At 38.0% G+C, this 20,831-nt stretch overlaps 1 protein-coding gene across 4 annotated transcripts in view; it reads left to right on the forward strand.

Annotated features, from left to right (window-relative positions):
• Positions 1 to 20,831, forward strand: part of MAPK8 (mitogen-activated protein kinase 8) — a 43,437-nt gene that overhangs the window by 1,310 nt on the left and 21,296 nt on the right. For 3 of the 4 annotated variants that reach the window (XM_005520582.3, XM_088059973.1, XM_014250240.2), the window contains exons 2-3: positions 17,817 to 17,983; positions 20,425 to 20,554. In XM_005520582.3, the coding sequence (XP_005520639.1) occupies positions 17,862 to 17,983; positions 20,425 to 20,554 (252 nt within the window). In that variant the 5' untranslated portion in view covers positions 17,817 to 17,861. Of the gene's footprint in view, positions 1 to 12,862; positions 12,945 to 17,816; positions 17,984 to 20,424; positions 20,555 to 20,831 lie in introns of those variants that run through there. The other variant, XM_088059972.1, reaches the window with a different exon arrangement.

The raw sequence follows: 20,831 nt of genomic DNA on the forward strand, positions 1-20,831 counted from the left end.
GTTAAAATGATTTCACTGACTTACTTGAGTGTTCCTTGTATATAATGAAGGGAAGCTCTTGGTTCTTCTAATAGTAGCTAATAAAAATGTTGAATTTCAAATAGTCCCCTGCTTTGATCTCAGTCTCTGGGCACAGCCATCTTCCCTTTTTGCCCCACTTGATTCAAAGATGTGTAACACAGGCTAGTTTGACGGTATTGTGCATAACACGGGATGCCAGGGCAGGAACCAGACACATTGCAGGCTGGCTGCACTTCTTGATGGTTTTAAAGGCAAAAGATCAGAGAAGAGAGAGAGAAGTATCTGCTGAACAAAAACTAATTCAGAGTTGCAGGTGATGTACTTTCAAAGCTGTACTTTGAAACAAGGAATTTTAATGTCTTCCACTGCAAAAGTTCCCAAGGCTTTTTGACCGCTGGTTTCTATAAGCATTCAGAGTAATCTTGTGGGCTACCATTATACTTCATGGAGACTTCTAATTCAGAACTGTTAGTAAGGTGATCTGTGAGGCTTCCAGGTCCTGTAGTTCTTGGACTCTGCCTTCTAGGCAGAAATAGAGTTGCCTTTTGTCTGTGATTTTTGTATTTTTCCTTTTAACCCTACTCTTTAAGGACCAAGGCTTTTGATGGCTTATTAGGTGTGCTGGCATAACCTTCTTTGGAAATTCTTTAGGTAGAATTGTTATGCAAATATTAAGGAATAAATGTTTCAAGATGGTAACAACTGAATTTATTTTCTGCCTGTTATCTACCTGAAATAGCTATTTACTGTATATGTGTTTTGGTTTCTTTTTCATTCTTCCTCAGCTGCCTAAATTATTTGGGTGCTTGTTGTTTAAAAGGTGCCTGGAAAGTAAATGTTTATTTCCTCATTTCTGAATATTCACCCAGCATTCTGGACAAATACAAATGTTCTTCTTAATAGTCTCCTGAAAAGCATGGTGTGCTATTTCTTAACCTTCATTTCCCATCCTCCCAATCCCTCCCCTTTGCAAAAAAAAGTGCTCTGTTTACTCTATTTGTTATTTTCAATATATATAGTGTTTCACTTTGTAAATTAGACCAATCTTGTTTTGAGTCTGTTTTTTAATTTTTTTTAAATAAAGGCTAAATGTTTACTGCTGTAAATGCTTCCTTAAAAAAAAAACCAAAAAACCCTTAGTCCTTAATTCAAAACCTGCAGAAACAGGCTTCCATTTATGTTATGGAAAGATCTCTTAGCTTTTGAAAACTCTTTAAAAATCCAGTGAAAGCTACTTATGTTGGTTGCCTGCTGTGAAATTCACCACAGTTTTGCGGTGGGTTCTGAAATACTTTCTTAAGGTATTCTTGTGTGTGAAGAGAATAATGATCTTGGTGTACCAAGCTTATAATTAACAGCTACACATTTCTCCTTAACTTTAAATGATTTTTTTCTTTTAAGTTATTAAGGACTAGTTCTTGATTCCTTTTCTGTTCAAATTGATTGCCTGTAAGCTTGATACTAAAATTGTTGTTTCCCATACTGTCATTTTTATTGTTGGATAAATGCTGCTTGATATGTGAACAGATGGGATGCTTATTAATCATTCTTAGCTGAATATTGCAGACTAATGGTAAAATCAGGCCTGACAGAAAAATATACTTCAGCTCAATGGTCAGTTGTGTTGCAAACAAAGCAAATACTGTATATGAGTGCATGTGTGTACACTTAAAATAAACCAATAGGGCAAATGGTGATTTTACAGTGCTACTGGACAGCCTGTTTTCTGTAATTATTGATTTTTGAGTATTAAAGAAAAACCTCTGACAGCCTTCCATTATTTTATTGATGCGATACCAAGCATTTTTTACTATATATATCTATATGTAAAAAGTGTGCAGGAAAATGTCTTAACCCAATATTTATTATTCTAACTGTGGCTAAAGTGTCCCATCATTGTAGTCTGTATCCATCCAAATATTATCTTTCCCCTTATCTGCTGAACAAAAGTTGAAATGTCTCAAGTCTGGTGTTTCAATTTTTGTGAAATAAGAATGATGAACAATGGGTACCTGTTTCTCACTGGACTCTCAAAAGTCATGGAAATGCCCAGGTTTATAAAATGAAACTGATTCTTCAGCTGTTGTTGCTGGCAGAAGAGGAGCTGGGGCTTCTGCTGAGCAGGAGCAGCGCAGTGCCCCTGTAGCCCTGGAGGGTAATTCCTGGAGGCTGCCCTGGGCAGGGAGTGCTCCCAGCTGTGGCACTGCCCTGCAGAGCTGCTCGGGTCACACACAGCTGCACTGTGCCAAACCTGGGAATCCGGCACTGCTTCTGTAGCTGGGTGGGGCACAAAGGACTGGGTTTGTAACCTAGGGATGAATGTAATTGTTGCATTTAACCAGCTTTAAGCAAGGGCTAATATAGGTGATGGAACCACTTGCCCCTCTGAATGACGCAACAGCTGCAAGACATAAAAATGGAAATTTCAGTGAGTGATGAGGGGATGAATATCTTGGTGTAGCAGTCACCCCCTCTTATGGACCAAGAGTCCAGAAGGGCCATGGAATCTTCATCCATAGGGACTTTAGACTCGACAAGGTCCAGAGCAGCCTGAAAGGAGAATACAAATTTGAAATTCTGCTTGTTTTGTAGACGATCTATAGAGGTTCCTTCCAAGCCATATTATAGTTCTACTGTTTATAGATTTTAAAACCTCTGTTTTCCAAGTAGCTTGAGGAAGTTGGCAAAACAAAGGCACAGTGATTTAGGTAAACTAGGTTGTTCAGAACTGTGTTAGAAGATGTGAAGGGAAAAGTAATGAGATGCGATAAGCATCTTAGTTCAAGTCTGCTGGTGGCAATACAGACTTTTTTGCCCTGCACTGAACTTTCCAGCTGACTAGGCCAGAAGTGCTTCCAGGCTAGTATAAAGGCCAAAAAAAAGGATTATGGTACCTGTCATGCCTATGATCACTGTGATGAACTTAGCAACCTGTCTCCAAAGAAACAGCTGGCAGTCAACAGCTGAAGTTAGTCTAGGTCTTGGCTTTCTGCATTGGAGGAACAAGTTGGCAGCTGCTGCTGCAGGGCTCTGCTGGGCGGGTGATGGTGCCTTATGCTTAGCTGGAGTGTGGTTATCTCAGCAAGTGGCTTCATGGAGCAAACCAACTCTGACTTCCAGCTGGTCACAATAGCAGTCTATGACTGCAGAGGGGTGGCAGGACTAATGGCAGCTAGAAGAAAGAAAAAGGGCCAAGGTAGATCCATAAATCTCTCTTAAATGCTTGTGCTGCCTTGAGAAGATGTGCCACATCTCACTTGTTTCTATAAGTTCTTACATATTTGTCTGTTTTGCAAAACCAACTAGAGATCTTAGTGAAAGTGAGGTGAGCAGTACAGTTACAACCCAGAGTAAGTGTTTTGTATCTTAATGAAGCAGCCGTCCTGGTATGAACCTGTAGTATTTTAATATGTGAATACAGTTGCTCATGTGTGACTCTTGAGAGAATTGTATAGGAAATCTAATGTTAGGGATAGCACATCCTTGAGAATCCCAGATGTATACTTTAGTAGCTTTAACACCTAAGATGATGTTGGAGTGAGTAGGAATCACAATACTTACTTGCAGTATCATGTAAAAATACATAGTTTTGAAGATGTAATCCTAATGTTACAATTTACTGTGGAAACAGTGAAAGTGGATGCCATGGTTGACAGGCCAGCCAGCATAAATCATGGTAAATTCTGGATTGTTCATTGTGTTTTAGGTGGTGACAGACATCCTGGTCACCTTTACAGAAGGAAGAGTAGTAACATGCTAACCTAAAAAGTTTATTATAAAGGTTTAGGCTAGGTTCAGTTCTTTCATTTATACTAAGAAGTGAATATTCGGAGACACATAGTAAGAGGAAGGTCCTTGTGCATGGCAGTGGCTCATTTAATGAGCAGCAAAGCCTTCCAGCAGTGGGTGACTTTCATTTGCACAGTTGCAGCAGTGAAAAACTCATCCTTGTTGAACAATAGACAGTGTTTCTTTTGCTGTTTTTTAAAAAAAAACATTACAAGGTTCTTGTGCCACTTTAGTGTCAAGATGGTGGAAGAAAAAGACAGTTCAGTTTATACGAAGATTGTATTGGATATAAAAAGATTTTGTTAATGTTTTGTTAATTTTTTCCCATGGCACTGTGGGAAAATCAGAAAACCTTGATGTGATGAGGGCTACTTTATTCTCCCTCTATTTTAGTTTATTGGAAATTCTTTCTTAGTTTTCTTCAGAAAATTTCTCATCACAACTCTTTGTAGGCATATCCACCAGTGCTAGTGTACAGTGCACAGCAGTGCTTCTGAAGGCTAATATTCTTATTTAAAGAATGGAAATTCTGAAACTCTTCCTATTTTTGGGAACTTCTGCCATATGGTAAGGAATATTTATTTTTAATTTGTGTCTGCTGGCCTAATTTAGTCACCTCCCAGGATGTTGCCCACTCCCAGCCCCTTTATGGGGGGAATGTTGGAGAGGCAGTGCTGACACTGCCAGCTCTGCTCAGGAATAGCCAAAACTCTGGTGTGTTCTCAACCCCTTTGTATCTCCCAGTGCAAAGCACAGCACTGTGAGGGCTGCTGTGGGAAAATGAGCTCCAGCTCAGCCAGAGCTAGTACAAGTTGTTGGCACAGAGGTGTTCCCATCGTTCCTGATGGGGCCAGCCGTGTGTCTGTCTTGGCGCTGGCTGGCATTGTCTCTGCTGGATGTGGAGGAAGCTGCTGGCAGCTTCTTACAGAAGCCACCCCTGTAGTCCCCCTGTTACCAAGACCTGGCCATGCAAACCCCATACACAGGGGCAGAGCATCAGGCACTACTGGAGTCTGAGAAATGGGACAACAGAACAGACTATTGCCATTAGTAATTATCGGTGTACTTTCCTACAAATTACCCAGAAAGTAGTTGCTTTGTTTTGAGATGTGCTGCCTTCCTTCCCACCCCACTAGCAAGAAATTATTGTGCAAAGTATTGTATTGTGTTACAAGAGGTATGTCTGAAGGAATTCTTAGTGCTGAAGTTGTCATGTGTTGGAGTTTTTTGTTCCATTCTAAAGCTCTTATTACAGAAGTATTTTATTCCAAATACTTTAGACAGGATTTCATAGCACATTAATCTGCTTGTATTTCAGAGATAAATGCGTAAATTAACAAAAGTAGCGCATTCATAATTGGATTCTAAGTTTTCGTAGCTGGGATTAAAAGTTAAAATTAATGTAGTTTTAAAACATTCTGAAAACTTTTTTCCCAGCTGTTACCCAAATCCTTCCTTCCTCTAATGTTCTATAGCTATTGTCCTCTTGATCACTGATATTTAATTACTATTTTAGGTCACTTTGTAGCTTTGTTTTCTGTTGTCCTTTAAAACAATTAAAGAACCATTTAATTAGTTTTTTTTGCGGAAACATTTAGCTTTTATATGCTTTTTTTTTCCCCCTGTAAGAAGAGGTTAAAAAACAAGCATTTCCTCTTATCCTGAGAATAATCCTGGAGTGGGATTTTGCTTCTAAACTTGCACAGATCTCATTGAAGCACTCGATTATTTTATTGTTAAATTCATTGCTTTATTTTGCTGATGGTATGTCTCTTTGTTGCTTTGCCAATGGTCATTGGACATGCAGAGAGCTACCATATGCAGGCAGGCCTTTGTGGAATGTGGGAATTAAGGGTCCCTTAGGTAGTCAGCTGAAACAGTGTTGTGCCCAGATTAGTAATTTATTCTTTTCTTGTCAAATTCATCTTATATATGGTTCAGCTTTTTCAAGTACCTGAGGAAGTTGAATGGGCCATGCCACACGATTCTGCCAAAAGTGAGCTACATAAAGCGATTTGGACTGACATTCCCTAGAATGCAGTAGTTTCAGTTATGGTTTAGGCATGATTATGATTAAATGTGTTTTCTGGGTCCAGCAGCAGGCACTCATATTGCACTTCTGACAGTTAAATTGGATGCTTAAAATAGAACAGCTTGTTGAACTGTTGGTTTACTGAGTTTCCACCAACTTCAGATTTTAAGAGCATTATTTAAAAAAAACCCATAAATTAAATTGACAAATAGTGCCCTGCAATAAACCTGAATACTTAAAGCTTTTTAAAAAATGTGTACTTTGATTTTTCTCCCCATTTACCATTATTTTCTATAATCTTTTATTTGAGAAAGGATTAAGGAAGATCCTTGTCTTATCCTATTATTTCTGAAAAGGAGAGTTTTGCTAAGAATAGTCTTTTAATCTGTTTTCATAACAGCTTCCTTGTGAAAATGTAAAGTTACACAAGTTTTCTTTTGTTGAAGCTACTGTGGTTTATGATTCCTGTGTCAAAACTGATCTGGAAGACACAATGGGTTGCTTCTTAATACTGTGATAATAGGATTCATCATGGAACCAATCTGTAGTGGAGCTTCATATGGCATTACACTGAAGAAGCTATAGAGCTGCTCTCCTATCCAATGTAGCACAGCAGAGTTTGCAGAGTGATATTTTCTCTGTAGATACATCACTACTCATTCTGAAAATGCTTGCTTTAGAAAAATGCTACCCAGTAAATTTCTTCATGGTTAATTAAAGTCACAGTTCAGGAATCCGCAAAAAAAATTCAGGAGGAAAGGTAGGATGAGAATCTTCATCATTAGAAATGCCAGTTTACAGGCTGTTTAGTATTGCATGCTGCAGCCTGTCAGCCTCATTTACAGCCTCCTGGCATTTGAATCTAAAACCTGTTTAAAAGGGAGCAGAAGATACGTTTCTAAAGAATCTCTGCTGATGTCTAATGACTTAATAAAACAAGAATATTTAAGAATAGAGGAACTCTGCAGTGTATTCCATTACCAATACATAATTTCACTGTAGAAGCTCCTGTATTAAGCTTTGTGTCACATGTAGCCTTATCACAAAATACAGCCCCCTGGAAAACATGTAATGCAGAATACTATATTGCAGCAGAGTGGCACTGTAATAAACTAGAAGTGATCTGTAACTTGGTTATAATTAGTTAAGTGCTATTGGCCACAGATGAGGGTTTTCCAGAGAGGGTGCACTGGTATTCCAGAGCAGCTGTGTTGTAGGAGTCGGCTGTGAGAAATGCTGAGAAGTTGTATGTGTTGCTGTCTTCCTGCTGATTTGGATTGCCGGGACTGTGTCTATCACCAAAATCAAAAGCCTCAGATAAACTTTGTGACTTAAGGCAGCTCTCAGGAGGTTTAAGTGTTTATGTTGGTGTCTTTCTCTAGAGATACATAATCTAAACATGAAGCTAACTTTAAAGATATTATATTTCAGAAACCTGGAAATCTGGATTGCACCTGGTGTATAATAATCACACACGATGAAGAAATGTGAGGTTTCATTTCCCTGTCACAAACTGGCAGTCTCTCCTGTTTGCTTAGAGGAGAGGAAGTTGGCTGAAGGATTGGGAGATAAGCAAGCACAAATTTTCACCTTGTAATGGAGCTGATAGCACACATTCACTTATGCATCTTTCTTTCCTTGCCTTCAGGCTACTGGAAGTCCCCATACTTTGACTTACCTTCTCATTTTTCTGTTTTCTGAAAAGCGAAAATTCTTTAAATTTTGTTCAACTCCCATGTGATGAAGTTAGAGCTGCTGGTGGCTGTAATGTGTGTTTTAACTAATTGGAAGGCAGGCCCTAAACCAAAAGTCTGGAGAATTTATTCTATGACCAGCTGCTTTAGTCACAGTTGTAAAAGAGAGATAAAACTGAGAAGCTCAAAGTGCCAGAAGTGATTCAGTTACCTGACTGGTTTAGGTAATAGGTGTGTGTAAGATAAACAGAAACATACAGCCCATGTGGCTTTTTTCCAGTGTTTTATGGCAGTCTCTTTAATTGTCCTGTGCCATTAACAACCAATGCCTTGACGCTTCATTAATGACTATTATATGCATCTTTTTAGTATTTTTTTGTAGTAGAAGGGCTGTGATTTACAGACTAATGGCATTATGGGACAGTGTCTTAGAGTGTAGAGAAATGCAAAGGGAAAAAGGGGGATTAAATGAAATCCTCTCAGCAGGAACTTTACTGATAAAATGTCTCTTTTGAAAAAAGAATCACTGCAAAACTTACATTGTATGTCATTTACTGTGGGTGCATTTGTTACTTGGTTCTTCATTATCCTGCTTGTGCAAGGTATGTGATGTGTTTTATCTGACTAAAGAATTAAATACTCAGTTGAACTGGATTTTATATTAAACAAAGGTAATGTTTTAGTGGTACCAGAAATGATTGGTGTATTTTGGATGTTTTGCAAGAGATGTTTCACAATATGAGTATTTGCTTTAGAAATGTTTGGAAATATTGATTTTTATATAGAGGGTACTCAGAAGCTGTGAATGCAAGTTCAGCAGTTGGTTGATGCTGCTGACCCTTGTTCAGCAGGCAGGATGAGAAAATACCGGTATGTTGTACTTGGTTTGCATTAATGCTTGCTTTGAGCTTCTGAGGGAAATGTGATGTGGAGGTGCTGGCTCTGCCAGTGCTCCATGGGGAGCAGTGTGGTGAAATTGCTGGTGGAGCTTTGGTGGCTCCAGCTGCCCCAGCAGTGCTGGGAAATGGCTCATGTGGAGCAGTGTTTAGCAACAGGCCTTGTTTCCTCTGGCTTTCTGAATGTTTGCATGTGATCTTGCACTACCTGTTTACAGACAGTATCAGTATTCTGCTAGTTACAGTCTTAATTTTACTGCTGCCGGTTGGAGGTCTTTCCTTTCAGTTAAACAGCCTGTGAATAGTTAGTTATATCAGTTAGCTATATCAGACTGCTCGAAGGTACTTGAGACATGGAAGTGGAAAAGCTCAAGTTCCAGTTGCCCAATACAGAAATCCTGGTTTCCAGCTTCAGGTTTCCCTAATTTCAGGTTCAGCTGTTAATATTTTGACACTGGTCACTGCACCTGTGAGTGATTCCTATTTCAGGCTGACTAGTATTTGAACGTAATTTGATGCAGGTAATTCCAGCACTGATGCAAAAAACATGATGTTGAAAATTAGCTGTTTGAGCTCATTCCTGATTTTGTTATTAACCTTTTATTATGGGTTTTGATGACTCCTCACCTCCATTTGAGGTGAGGTTCTCAAAATAGCACAATCTGTATTGGAACCATTTATTTTTAATAAATGCTATAGTATTGATCAGATAAGTCTGACAGAGGAAGCGCTAGAGAACATGCCAGCTTCAAGTTCCTATCTGTATGACTAACTCTGCAAATACAATCCCTGGGGCATCCCTGCTTCACTGACACCGCAGAACATGTCTGTCCTCAGTGTCAGTGAAATTGGCTTTTTCAAGAGAGAGTGAGTAGCAGCATGAAAAGGGAAAACTCAAGGGGCTGCATTTGCCAGCAGCTGCTACTGGAGGCTCTGCTTGGGAAATAAGTATGTTCCTCTTTCCTGGAGAGATTCTTGCCTGGCTGCCAGTAATAATTCCCCTCTCCTGTCCTTCCCTTCAAAGCAAACAAGGAAGCTCCCAGTGGCAGTGCTGCTTGGAGATCAGGCTGTTTACCTGTGCTCTACCCAGGTGCTGGAGCTGCTGGCACTGCCCCTTTGTGGGCTGACTGAAGTGACTGAAAGAAACAGCAGGTCAATTTAACCAAGATGAAAAACAAAACATGCATTTTTTGCATGTATATGTATTTTCTTTTAATGACTCCTAGTCTGTCTCTAAGCTGGAAGCTGGCTTTTAGTAGATATGAAATTTTGTGGACTCAGTTTTCCCCCTTCTGTTGTAGTTTATAAAGTACATAGATATTAGGGCAAGGAAGATTTAAAATGCGGGAAACTTGCTAAGTGTAATTTAGATAAAAAAGAAAAAGTTGCTGGTTGTTTTTTTCTATGAAGAAGTTTTCTCCTTTCCTGTGCCTCAAATTCTACTACAACAGTATAAAAGGTAAAAGTTCACCTACTTCTGTATGAGAAAAAAATAGAAGGCTGAGCACGGAGTGTGTTGAAGAATTTTTGATAAATTGAGTAGCATTTATCAGTAGCTCTGGTGTTTCCATAGAGCATCCTCAGTTCATCCTCAGGGTACTTGGATTCTAATCTCCTGCATCATCCTCACTGTGTGTTTCACAGATGGGGTTAAAAACCACCCAAATGTTCCTCTACTAATTCTGTCTCTGCTTTGTTGTTATTTTTGTCTTCACGTTCTCCTTGGTAAGTTTTAAATATTTATTTCTGTTTTGATTCAGGATCTGAAATAACTCTTCAGTTACTACTGATGAGGGTGAAAACTCTTAGGACCTTGTGGCTCTTGAGGCCCTTTATGCTTTTTATATACTTGTATCTGGAGCTGAATATTGCAAGAAAGCTCCCTCTATGTAAGGTAATAGGATTACTTGTCTGTTCCAAACAACTGGTATTTGGGGGAAGACATCAGTTGTGAAGATTAAAATCAGATTGTCAGACACTATGAATCTGTGCTGTTTAAGTGGTAGGCACCTCTTTGTTATTAAAGGGCCTCCAGATGACTTTTGGAATGCATAATTAAGTTCAGTCCATTGCAGTTTACCTTCAAATGGATGATCTTTTATGTAAACTGTAATAAGATGACTACTGGTCAAGAAAAGAGTGCTGGAGTGGAGAAGGGGGTGGTTTATTTCCCTCTATGTCCTCCCCTTCTTGTAAACTCCTCAAATTACAGTAATTACCTTAATATAATGAGATGGCGGATACATTTCAAGAAAACTATATCTAGTTTCCTAGATGATTAGAAGAAGTCATCCAGTGGTCCAGCTGGAGCATTCTGTTAGTCATAATATGAACGTGTAAACTGCAACGTTAAATTATGGCAAAGGTTGCATTTGCATTAAAGGATTTTGTTCATTGTTTATTAATTTAGGACTCTACATAGTTGCTCCCTGTTAAATTGTACTGAGGACAGAGTTAGATTAACACAGGGGGCTCCAAATGTTTGCAAGAGATTGATAAATCTGGCAAGAATGTTTGCCAAAACAGTGAAGTATTCCTTGATTTAAACAGCCCATATTACATTTTCTTAAGTTTCATTTTCTATTGTGTACACAGGGATATTTTGCTTTATAGCCAAATTTATTTTTCTATACCAAACCATCATCTTTTCTGAAATTACTATCTTTAATGGAGAAAGGCATCTATTTATTGTTAAATACTCAACAGGTTCTGCAAAATTAAGTAATTGGCTTTGAATTTTCCATATAAGATGACTATTAAAAAAAAGTCTTGAAGTTTAAAAAAAAGTTAAATGTGCCTTAAATTTCTTGTGTTTGAGCAAACTGGAGTGAAACTACCCTTTTCTGTTTGAACATGAAAGCAGTAGGCAAGTCATAACATAGAAATCTAAATGTGTCCTTGTGTTTATGCAGGTTTCCCCAGCTTTGGTACTTTTCTTGGTGAACACCTTTGCTGTACTGAATCTGTAACCAATGAAGCTTGACTTCTTGGTGGACAAAAGATATATTAAAATGTAGTTATTTTAAGAAATGTATCTACGCTGTACTTGAGATGTGAGCTATACAAGAATCACTCCAGTATATTTGTGGTTTTGTTTAATAGTTGCATGTAGAAAATAGCTCCTGAGATCTGAGCTGTAGACTTTCAATTTGTGCTGTGCCACTTGTCCTGTGATTGGTGTGAGCAGGGCAGAGTTCTGTGTAGTGCAGGTGTGCAGTAGCTGAGGGGAGGGGCACTGCCATGGCCGGTGCACATCAGCTGGAGGCCTCGTTAAACACATGTCAGCATTAGGAATAGTTCAGGACACCACACAAGTTCAATGTGGAGGTTGTTCAGCTTAAAACCATCTGTGATCTGTGAAAGCATAATTTGAAAGCCATGCAAATCCTAGAGTCATCAGTGAGAATATTCCATTTTAGAATAAGCTTCAGATTTTTAGACATCTCTGGCATTTGTAATGGTTTAGTAATATCTTGCTGCAGTTTTCACCCAGCTAATGTAACTCCTTTTTCCAAATGCTCTATCAGCATTAATATTTAACAGAGCTGAAAGTATTGTGAAATATAACATTCGGTTTCGAGGGCAGCATGGACAAACAAAACATTAAAACCTGAGACTAACTGAATGAGCTATGAAATTTTCTTTTGTTTTCTTTTGTTTTCTAAATTTGAGCCTTTGAAGCATATGTGAAAACTAGGCTGTGTTTGCACTATCCATTTAGCAGGTGTCCAGAAACCTTTAAACATGACAGCTGAAAATTAGACAAGCATTCAAAAACACATGATGCATACAAATCAGCTATGTGTGAACTGTATTTTCACAAAGAAATTAAATGAAATTCATTTATGCGAGAGCTTTATATATACATTGTCCATTTGTTTTGCATTCAGTAGCAAACTAGCATGTACTTGAAGAACTGTTGGATTTTTCTAGGTCAACCACAGATTCCTACAGAATGTTCATTTTCATAGTGTTAGTAGCCTTCTAAATGGAATTATTGAATCATCATTGATAGGTAGCTTATGTTATACTATGTTGATTATATTACTATTTAGCATGTAATTGATATGTAATTGTTTTATTTTAAAATTGCCTTCTTCCATTTCTGCATCTCTTTGTCATGGTCTTCATTTTCTTTCAGTCATACTTCTGAGCAGCTCCTGTAGTAATCTTTCAAAGTAGAACAGTTTTGTGTGCTCATGTAGACAGATCTGTTAGTTGGTGTTTGTGTTGAACCTCAGATATATCTTGCCCCAAAGACTATTGTTTTCTGGTTTAGCATCCAAAGTTTTTTCCAAGATTTAGCCCACTTCATGCTTGCTTGTTTAGGAGAGGATTGCTTTAGAAATCATGAAAATGAAAACCAAGTCTGATTTAATGTAAAACTTGTAGTTAATGATGGTTGTTCCATCTCTTTTTTTTCTCATTTTTAATGTTTTGTTGTATTTCAGGGTACTGGGGTAGAAAATGTCCTCTCAGCTCTACTTCTTCACTGCAGTAGAAATAAGCTGAGTATGTATAACTTCTTACACAAAAGAATATTCTAGAGTAAGGGATTCTGCATTATAGCATAGGATGAATCATGGATTTTCATGTTGTGTTGTCTAATGAAGGTGTAAACCGGCACTTAAGAGCACTCTAAGAGACTGAGCTGTACAGAACAAATGTTTCTCCACCCTTTAAGTTGGCAGTATTCTGACCTATTCTATTTTCATGTCCCTAGTGAGAAAATTATTGCTGGGGTTTCTTTTCTTTGTCTGAACAGAAGAGATGCCTCTCAAATGTATGGTTGTTGTCAGTTTTAATGCAAACTTTGACACTTCTTGTTCATTGTCAGTATCCGTAGTGATGGGAAAGTGCAGAAGAGGTGGTAAAATATTTTGTGCTCTTATTTAAAGTAAGAGAAGCTTTCTTTCACAAGACCTGTTCCATTTCTATTCCTCTGTATGCCTGGAATGCACACATTCAGGTCACTACCTAGGAGAAGTAATCTTGCACATAATTATGCATTGTTTTCGCAGTGATCTCTGATTTCAAAAGCACTGTCTTGGTCTGTATTTGATGTGAAGGCTAGCAGGTATCATAGCCAAGAAAATACTGTTTCACGATGGTTCTGTGAGGAAGGTAAATACCCAGATGTCTTGGGGAAAGCACATAGTTTCCCAATTAATTTCTAATCATGGATACATAAATTTGCTGGGCTCAGTCAGGGGCCCATGAGCTGAGTATGACTTTTAATTGCCTGCTGTTTCAGCTAAACTTCTTGGAGCCCTCTTGCAGATGAGCCTGGACTGATTTTTAAAAGTAAAATTTGAGATTGCCCAAGGGCAGCCAGAATGATGTGGTGAGGACAGGCCTGGTAACCGTCTGTCCCACCAGCTCTGCACAGCTGGGAACCTCGATGGAGCCACGCTGGTGCCAGCTCTGGTCCAAACACCTTACGTTCATTGCACTTTGCTGTGTGCTGTTCAGAGCTAAAGCTCTCGGTCTGGAGGCCCCTTGGGAACACTGACCAGTGGTATTGTATGTGTAAATAGCATTAAATGAAACAGGGTCTGGAATTGAGTATCAAGCCATCTCTCTCCACCTTCTAAAGAAATTAATTTATACACTCTGCAAAGACAGGTTTACCAAATATATTTCTATTGTTCATATAATTTTCATAGAACTATATGTTCAATGCATCCATGTTGGTTTTTACAACTGTATTAGGCAGTACAGAACTGAGGCGTGGAAGTTGTTGACCATCTGAAGTCTCCTGAAGAACTGTTGAATTGTAGTTGCGGTCAATGAATTCAGAATAAAACCTGTACCCAGCCTTGCAGATCCCCTAGGGGATTTTACTCTGGAGATAGTGTTACTTTCAATTCCTGTGTTTTTGTTGTGCTTCCTTGGGTAAATTGTATTTATGGCAATATGAAGAGTGGTAACCACTCCAGAATATCTTAGAATTCAATTTTGAAATATCCTAATCTTAACTGACTGCAGGCTGCCAGTAAAAGATTGCCATGTAGTGTAGTTTGCTTAGGCACAATATTTCAAGGAAAGGCACAATGGTTGATGTATGAGAGGAAATTGAAGTTTTCTGTGGGATTCTTTCCGTGCTGACAGTTGACAGCATTCCAGCAAGCTGACAGTTAATGGGACAAATGTATTATTAGTTTCCTCATTAATAATAGAAATCTGGAGTCTCCATCCTTCCTCTCTTTCCATATGTGCTTTTGTGAAATTGCTAGAAAATGGAACAAAATGTCAAATTTCAGACAGGCAAATTTATCTGATAGAGCTTAATCATGTTTTAGTGAAGGACATGGCACACATACATTGTGTAAGAATCTTAAAAGTCTGACAATTTCTGAATTTAGACTTGCTTTAATATTTAAAGATAGGATTTTTGGTGTTGTGGATCTTTGAAGCTAGGCTTCATAAGACTAGTCACCAGTAAATTAACAGATAGAAAAAATACGTATTTGGCCTTCTGTGAGCTGTGTTCCCAGAGCTGGGCTGCACCAGACATTTGTGAGGATGCTTCTGTTGAGATGAAAAAAGGGGGATTACAAAAGGTTCTGAGCTGAGTGGAAGTAAGCTTGGTTATGAGATGAGAGGCTGATGCTCTCCATGGTTGATGGACAAAACTATGTAGAAGTTATGAGACATTGAGGCAAGGGTTGCAGAGGAAATGAATGTCAGGGCTGGTTCAGTCTGAGGAAGCTGTAATTAATGGCCAGATGAAATACTAGAGGGTTGGAGGCAGGGGTAAGGCATATGTAGTTTCTAAGGCCTCTGCTGATCTGAGTGCGTTACATCGAAGTGGCTTATTTACATCCCACACTCACCACACAAAACATGCAAGAAGAAATGGCTTTTCTGAGAGTTGGCTCCATATCTTCTGAAGCACTGAATGAATCTGTTTTATGCTAGGAGAGCATGCATTTAAAATTAAGAGAGAGACCGTACCTCTTGCTGTCACAGTACAGACTGATAATTTTTGATGAATGCATTGTAGAGCTGCAGAAGAAGGAATGATAATTTAACAGCAAGTGGAGACACTCCTTCCTCACCTTGGGATGCCTTTCCTTCCTTCCTTCCTCATATTATTAGTAAAAATAAACAATGAGTTCTTTTATATGCTGCTGTATACTAAAATACTATTATGAATTATGAAATGGTTAGTAAATACAAGTTTTCTTGTACATATTGGCAAGTATATTGTACAGTTTTGAACATGTAGCAAATTATGAGGCTTCAAGGCAATAAAATTTGCTTAGTTATAATACTATGTATGGTATATGTATAAAATCGGTTACTATAAAGGAATTATTTTCTCAGAGAACAAAATCTCTCAAGGTTCTTTTCTTAAACTATACTTACTTTGTTTCACTCTTTGATTCTATGAAGTTTACCAAAATGAAAGAAAATGCAATTAAACACTTGGCTTTGGCCATTCAAAATGACTTTTAATTGGAAAGGTGTCAACATTCACCTGGAAACCTTGGAAGGAGGGGAGCAGTCCTTCCTGTATTTGTTTCTGAGGAATCATCCAAAGTGAAGTATTAAGCCTTCATTATCTTGGTGCTGATATCAAACAATTAGCTGTTCCAGCTAATCCCACGTTGTTCAATGTCACTAGATCTTAATATAGTTTTAGTGGATAACCTCAAGGTGTACTGGGTTCTCTCTCAGTTGACAATGAACAAATGTAATTACTTGAATTAGTGTCTTCATTCTTTGTTTTCTGATTTTAAAAAATGTGTTTGGCTGATTTCATACTGTCCCAAACAGATTTTCTCTTTTCTAATTCATAGCAGGTTTTGTCATTATATGTTCTTGGGCATTTTTATTCCAAAACTACATGCAAGTACATCTGTGTACATGGTGTTGAGAAAGTGGCAGAATCCAAAGGGTAGGGAAGAAGGAGCTGGGGTTGGTGTCATGTTTTGCTCAGAAATTAGGCTTTTGGTCTCTCTCTCCAGTAAGCTGACCTGCATCCTACCAGTGCAGTCTGGATACATATTTTTTCTATGTGTTAAGGAAGGGTTGTTGTTGTCCAATTTTGCCTCCCCTGTCAATTGGGGAAGGAAGCCAAAATACTGAGAGGAGCTGCTTTGGTATTGAGTTAACTCTTTATAACAGAGGTTTTGTTTTTTGACAGCATTTTGGAAAAGGGGTCTTTAAATTGACATTTCTTTTGAGATAAATGCCAATTAAGGTAGCACATTTTTAATTAGTAATATATCAAATAGTTAAAAAATGTCTCCTTTAAAGAACATCAGAGTGTTTTGGTTGTACCTCTAGCTGTGAAATGAATGCAGGTTAGCTAGTTAGAAGTGGAATACATAGATTTTTAAAAGAATACTACTTGTGCAATATTTGTTATTATTTGTGGAGGCAGTGTTTGCACTGTGTCCTCAAATCTTGCTTAAAAATTAACAAATGTATAGTGTTGTGGCATATGGAAAGCAAGAATCTTTTTAGGACTTGAATAATATGGGAAAACATTCATTAAGTTAATAACAATGGAAGACAGCATGCTGTAACTCTTGAAGAAACAAAGACAATTCTTCTAGTCAAATACTTGAACTACTAGGCATCTCTTATAGCTACACTCAAAACCTGTGTAAAGACAAAGTTAAAAGTGCACAGCTAGCACAAAAGAAATGAGAAATATTACTGTAAAATCCGTGATGCAGTTTTGTTTTTTCTACTGTGGACGTCTGCATTTAGGTGTTGCATTTCATTTTTTAATATGAGAGGACTTTAGTGGAATAAACCTCATTTTTTCTTTTCTTCTCTCTGTGATTATTACTTTTCTCCATGAAAGATGTCTGACAAGGGCAGTTTTCCTTTTCTAGATTTGGTTGACTGTATGTGTTTCCATATCAGTGTCAGATAAGTGGTTGCAACCAAGAGTATTTTAATGATTGCAGTATCTGGAAGACTTGTTCCTGTTCTGTCACTCTTTTATTTATGGAATTATGCAATGATTCAGGTTGAATGGGGCCTCTGGAGAGTGTCTGTCCCAAGCCCTGCTCCCGTGCTGTAGGTGTGAGTATAAAGGGAAGGTAGGACTCTTGGAGCTCTCTGGATGGTGTGGAGCTTCCTGCCTTTCGATCTTCTGTCATTTCCATCAAGATTTTTCCTACCATATGTTAACTTTCGATTTTCTATTATTTTTTACTTTCTAGAATCTTGCCTTAGGAACATTCCTAAAAATACAAAATTTCAAACTCATGTCATCTTATTACTGCAGACATTAAAAATAACTTATACGTGCACTTGGGACTTATTTGGGAAGTGTCTTGTACGTCTTAAAAGGAGTTCTGCCTTATGCCAGGTTCCATATAGTTGTAAAATCTTAATTTTTCAAATTTGATTTCTTCCTAGGCCAGAAGTAAAATTTGGATGAAGTGAACTAACCAAGTTGCCGTCATGAGCAGGAGCAAGCGTGACAACAATTTCTACAGTGTTGAAATTGGAGACTCAACTTTCACCGTATTGAAACGGTATCAGAATTTGAAACCAATAGGATCAGGAGCACAAGGGATAGTATGGTAAGGCTTCTTTAAAATTTAAATGTACATTTAGGTTTCCTTAACATAGGTTTTTTAGGTGTTGTGTGTTACAGAGCAGGAGTGTGGAGAATTACCTTTTACAGGTGAAACAGCAATGCTAACTGATGGCCATTTTTCCTCAGCAAGGGCTGTTGCTGTTGCTTTTTGACCTGTTCAGCTTTAGAAGTGATGCCCTACTGTGCACATTCAGCCAGCTGTGCTGAGTCCTGTAAATTAATGGGGGAAAAAGAAACTGGATAAAGAAACTAATCCTAAACAACACTGCTTGCAGTGAAACAAATGCCAGAAATATTCTGTATAATATTTGTTAATGTTTGCACTTCTTGATATGGTTTGTTAGGAGTCCATTTCCCTTAGTTTCATAATCTGGGTAGTCCTTGATAGCAGTGAGTGAGCATTTGGGATGCTGGCTGTCATATGTAAGTGCCTGATGCCGTTTGGGTAAGTCTGACTTGACAATATTAAATTATTCTTTGAATAAGGGCCCTGCTGTGTGGACTGTAAAGTGTCCATTTGATTTCAGTTGTTGACAACTATTTGCTTGCAGACACTATTTCCTGTGCAGTGGTATTGCCTCAAAGAGAAGTGTTGGTTTAACCTTCCTGGAAGCTTTTTTGAATGTTTGAAAAGGATGTAACTATCACAGGACCTTGCAGATTTTTCAGTTTATTGTAACTCTTAAGATGCTAACCAGGTACTTAAAAATACAAAAACATCAAGAAGGAGAAAGTTAGGGGAAAGCATAATCTCAATTCTGTTACCTCTTTACTACCTTGATCTTGTCTTGATCAGTGTAAAGAGAAAATGCGGTATAGGTGGGTTCATATTTGTGTTTTAGCAGGATTAATAAAAGAGCATAACAAATGCAAATGGATACTTGAAGAAAGAACTTTATAAAGGGTTGTTTTTGATATGGTAACTTCTAGCATTAAGATTACTGGTATTAACTAGCAGCATTTTGAATTTTGTTTGCATTTGTGTTAATATACTGAGGATGTAGACAGTTGTAGATTGTTTAGTTGCTATAGAAATGCCAGATGCTTTGGATGTTATTAGTGTCCTTCTGATAGCCAGTCATATGTTACTACTGCCCGTTTTCCAAATTTATTGCCCTTTCTAGAGCTGAGATCCCAAAACTGACCGTGTAACTACTCTAGGGCCATTCTGTAATTGCTGCTAGTGCTAATTGAAACCTTTTTACATAAATTGCAGCTTTAAAAAAATGGATTTTTTGTTTGAGTGGTGGCAGTTTATTTATTTTTGTTTGTGGGGTTTTTTTGGTAACTGATCCAGCTTGATTTGGAGGAATATTAAGTAGATGGCCTGATACTGAAACAGGCTCTAGGCTGCTGTTATGTGCAGGGAATATAGAAGTTTAAATACTAGAACAGGAGTCCCTTGTTGGCAGCCTTCCCTGAAATGATCCTTATCTTTGGATCAGGTGGGGGAATTCCAGATATAATGGAAAATGTACATCAGAGAAAGTTATCAGTACATGTTACTCTAATTTTTTTTCTTTTGTGGTGTGTAGAGGTTTTGTTGATGATAAATTACAAATCATTCAAGCCTACATACTACATAGACAATTCACTTCTTAAAGCAGTAAGTTAGATTTAATAGATGCTAGTGTTTACTGGCAGATAGTCTTTATTAGATTTGAATAACATTCTTGAGAAGAGAGAATAAAATAGTATTTTCCCTGCTGAGACTTTTTTAGTAACTGATAAATATTTCCTGAGTCTGCATGGCAGTCAGCTGTTGTATTAGCTGTTACAGGAAAAACAAGCGATGCCTTCCTGTCATGGAAATGTGATATGTAAGGGAGTTGTCTCCAATAACAGTCTTCATCAGTTAAACAGCCTGTGTCACTGAATCGTATGACAATCTTGGCATTAGTCTGCAAACAAAATGTTATTTTTTTTCCACCGAGTTAAAGCCAGTGACATCTAGAGGTTAAAGCTTTCTTAACAATTTTTTTGTCTTGACTTTGATGCTGTCATTGTCATCAGGATGTTAAACAACTACATAAGTGAAAGCATGGGACCCTTTTATAACCTACTTTTCCTGCCTTCTCCCTTGTAGTGTGAAGATTTTATGTAAAATTGATGTGCTTTTTATGTTTGAAGTGTTTTGGATCTCTTTTAGATGGTCTGTTCTTAAGTGACAGTGAGTGGCAAGAACTCGGTATCCTTGGAAGCAGAAATACTGCATTATATTGTAGAGATTGTCATGTGTTAATGCTCTGAAGCTGGGAAATATTTTTAAATTTTGAATCACTCTCCCATTCCTAAAGCTGGATAACACGGGATAGCATTTGGGGTTTCTGCAGACATGATACAAATCAGCTGAAAATGTTTGCAACTGCCACAGCTTAAAGGACCTTGACACTAGAGATGTAATAATGTTATTTTTAATTACAGTGCAGCTTATGATGCCATCCTTGAGCGGAATGTTGCAATCAAGAAGTTAAGCCGACCTTTTCAGAACCAAACCCATGCTAAAAGAGCCTACAGAGAGCTTGTTCTTATGAAGTGCGTTAATCACAAAAATGTGAGTGTGGTGTGCTGCTTCAGATGTTAATGAATTAACTGGAAGGTTATCCTTTGTAAAAGTCTGGAAAGTGACTTCAGAGGAGATTTCCATTGCATGGTTGTGTCTCCATGATAAGTACAGAAGGGTCTTGAAGAAGAGCTATTATTGGCTAGTTTTAATTACCTGCCCAGTCTTTAAATACCCCCTTCAAACTCGGCAAGGGAGTCAGTGTTAAAATTTACAAGCAGCTGTCAAATAGAAGGTACCATGGCTGGTAAGTGCATCCTGCTTCTAG

The sequence above is a fragment of the Pseudopodoces humilis genome, chromosome 9 (genome assembly GCF_049639895.1).
Source record: "Pseudopodoces humilis isolate 2021_Gansu_Grassland_sample_001 chromosome 9, ASM4963989v1, whole genome shotgun sequence".
NCBI lineage: Eukaryota > Metazoa > Chordata > Aves > Passeriformes > Paridae > Pseudopodoces > Pseudopodoces humilis.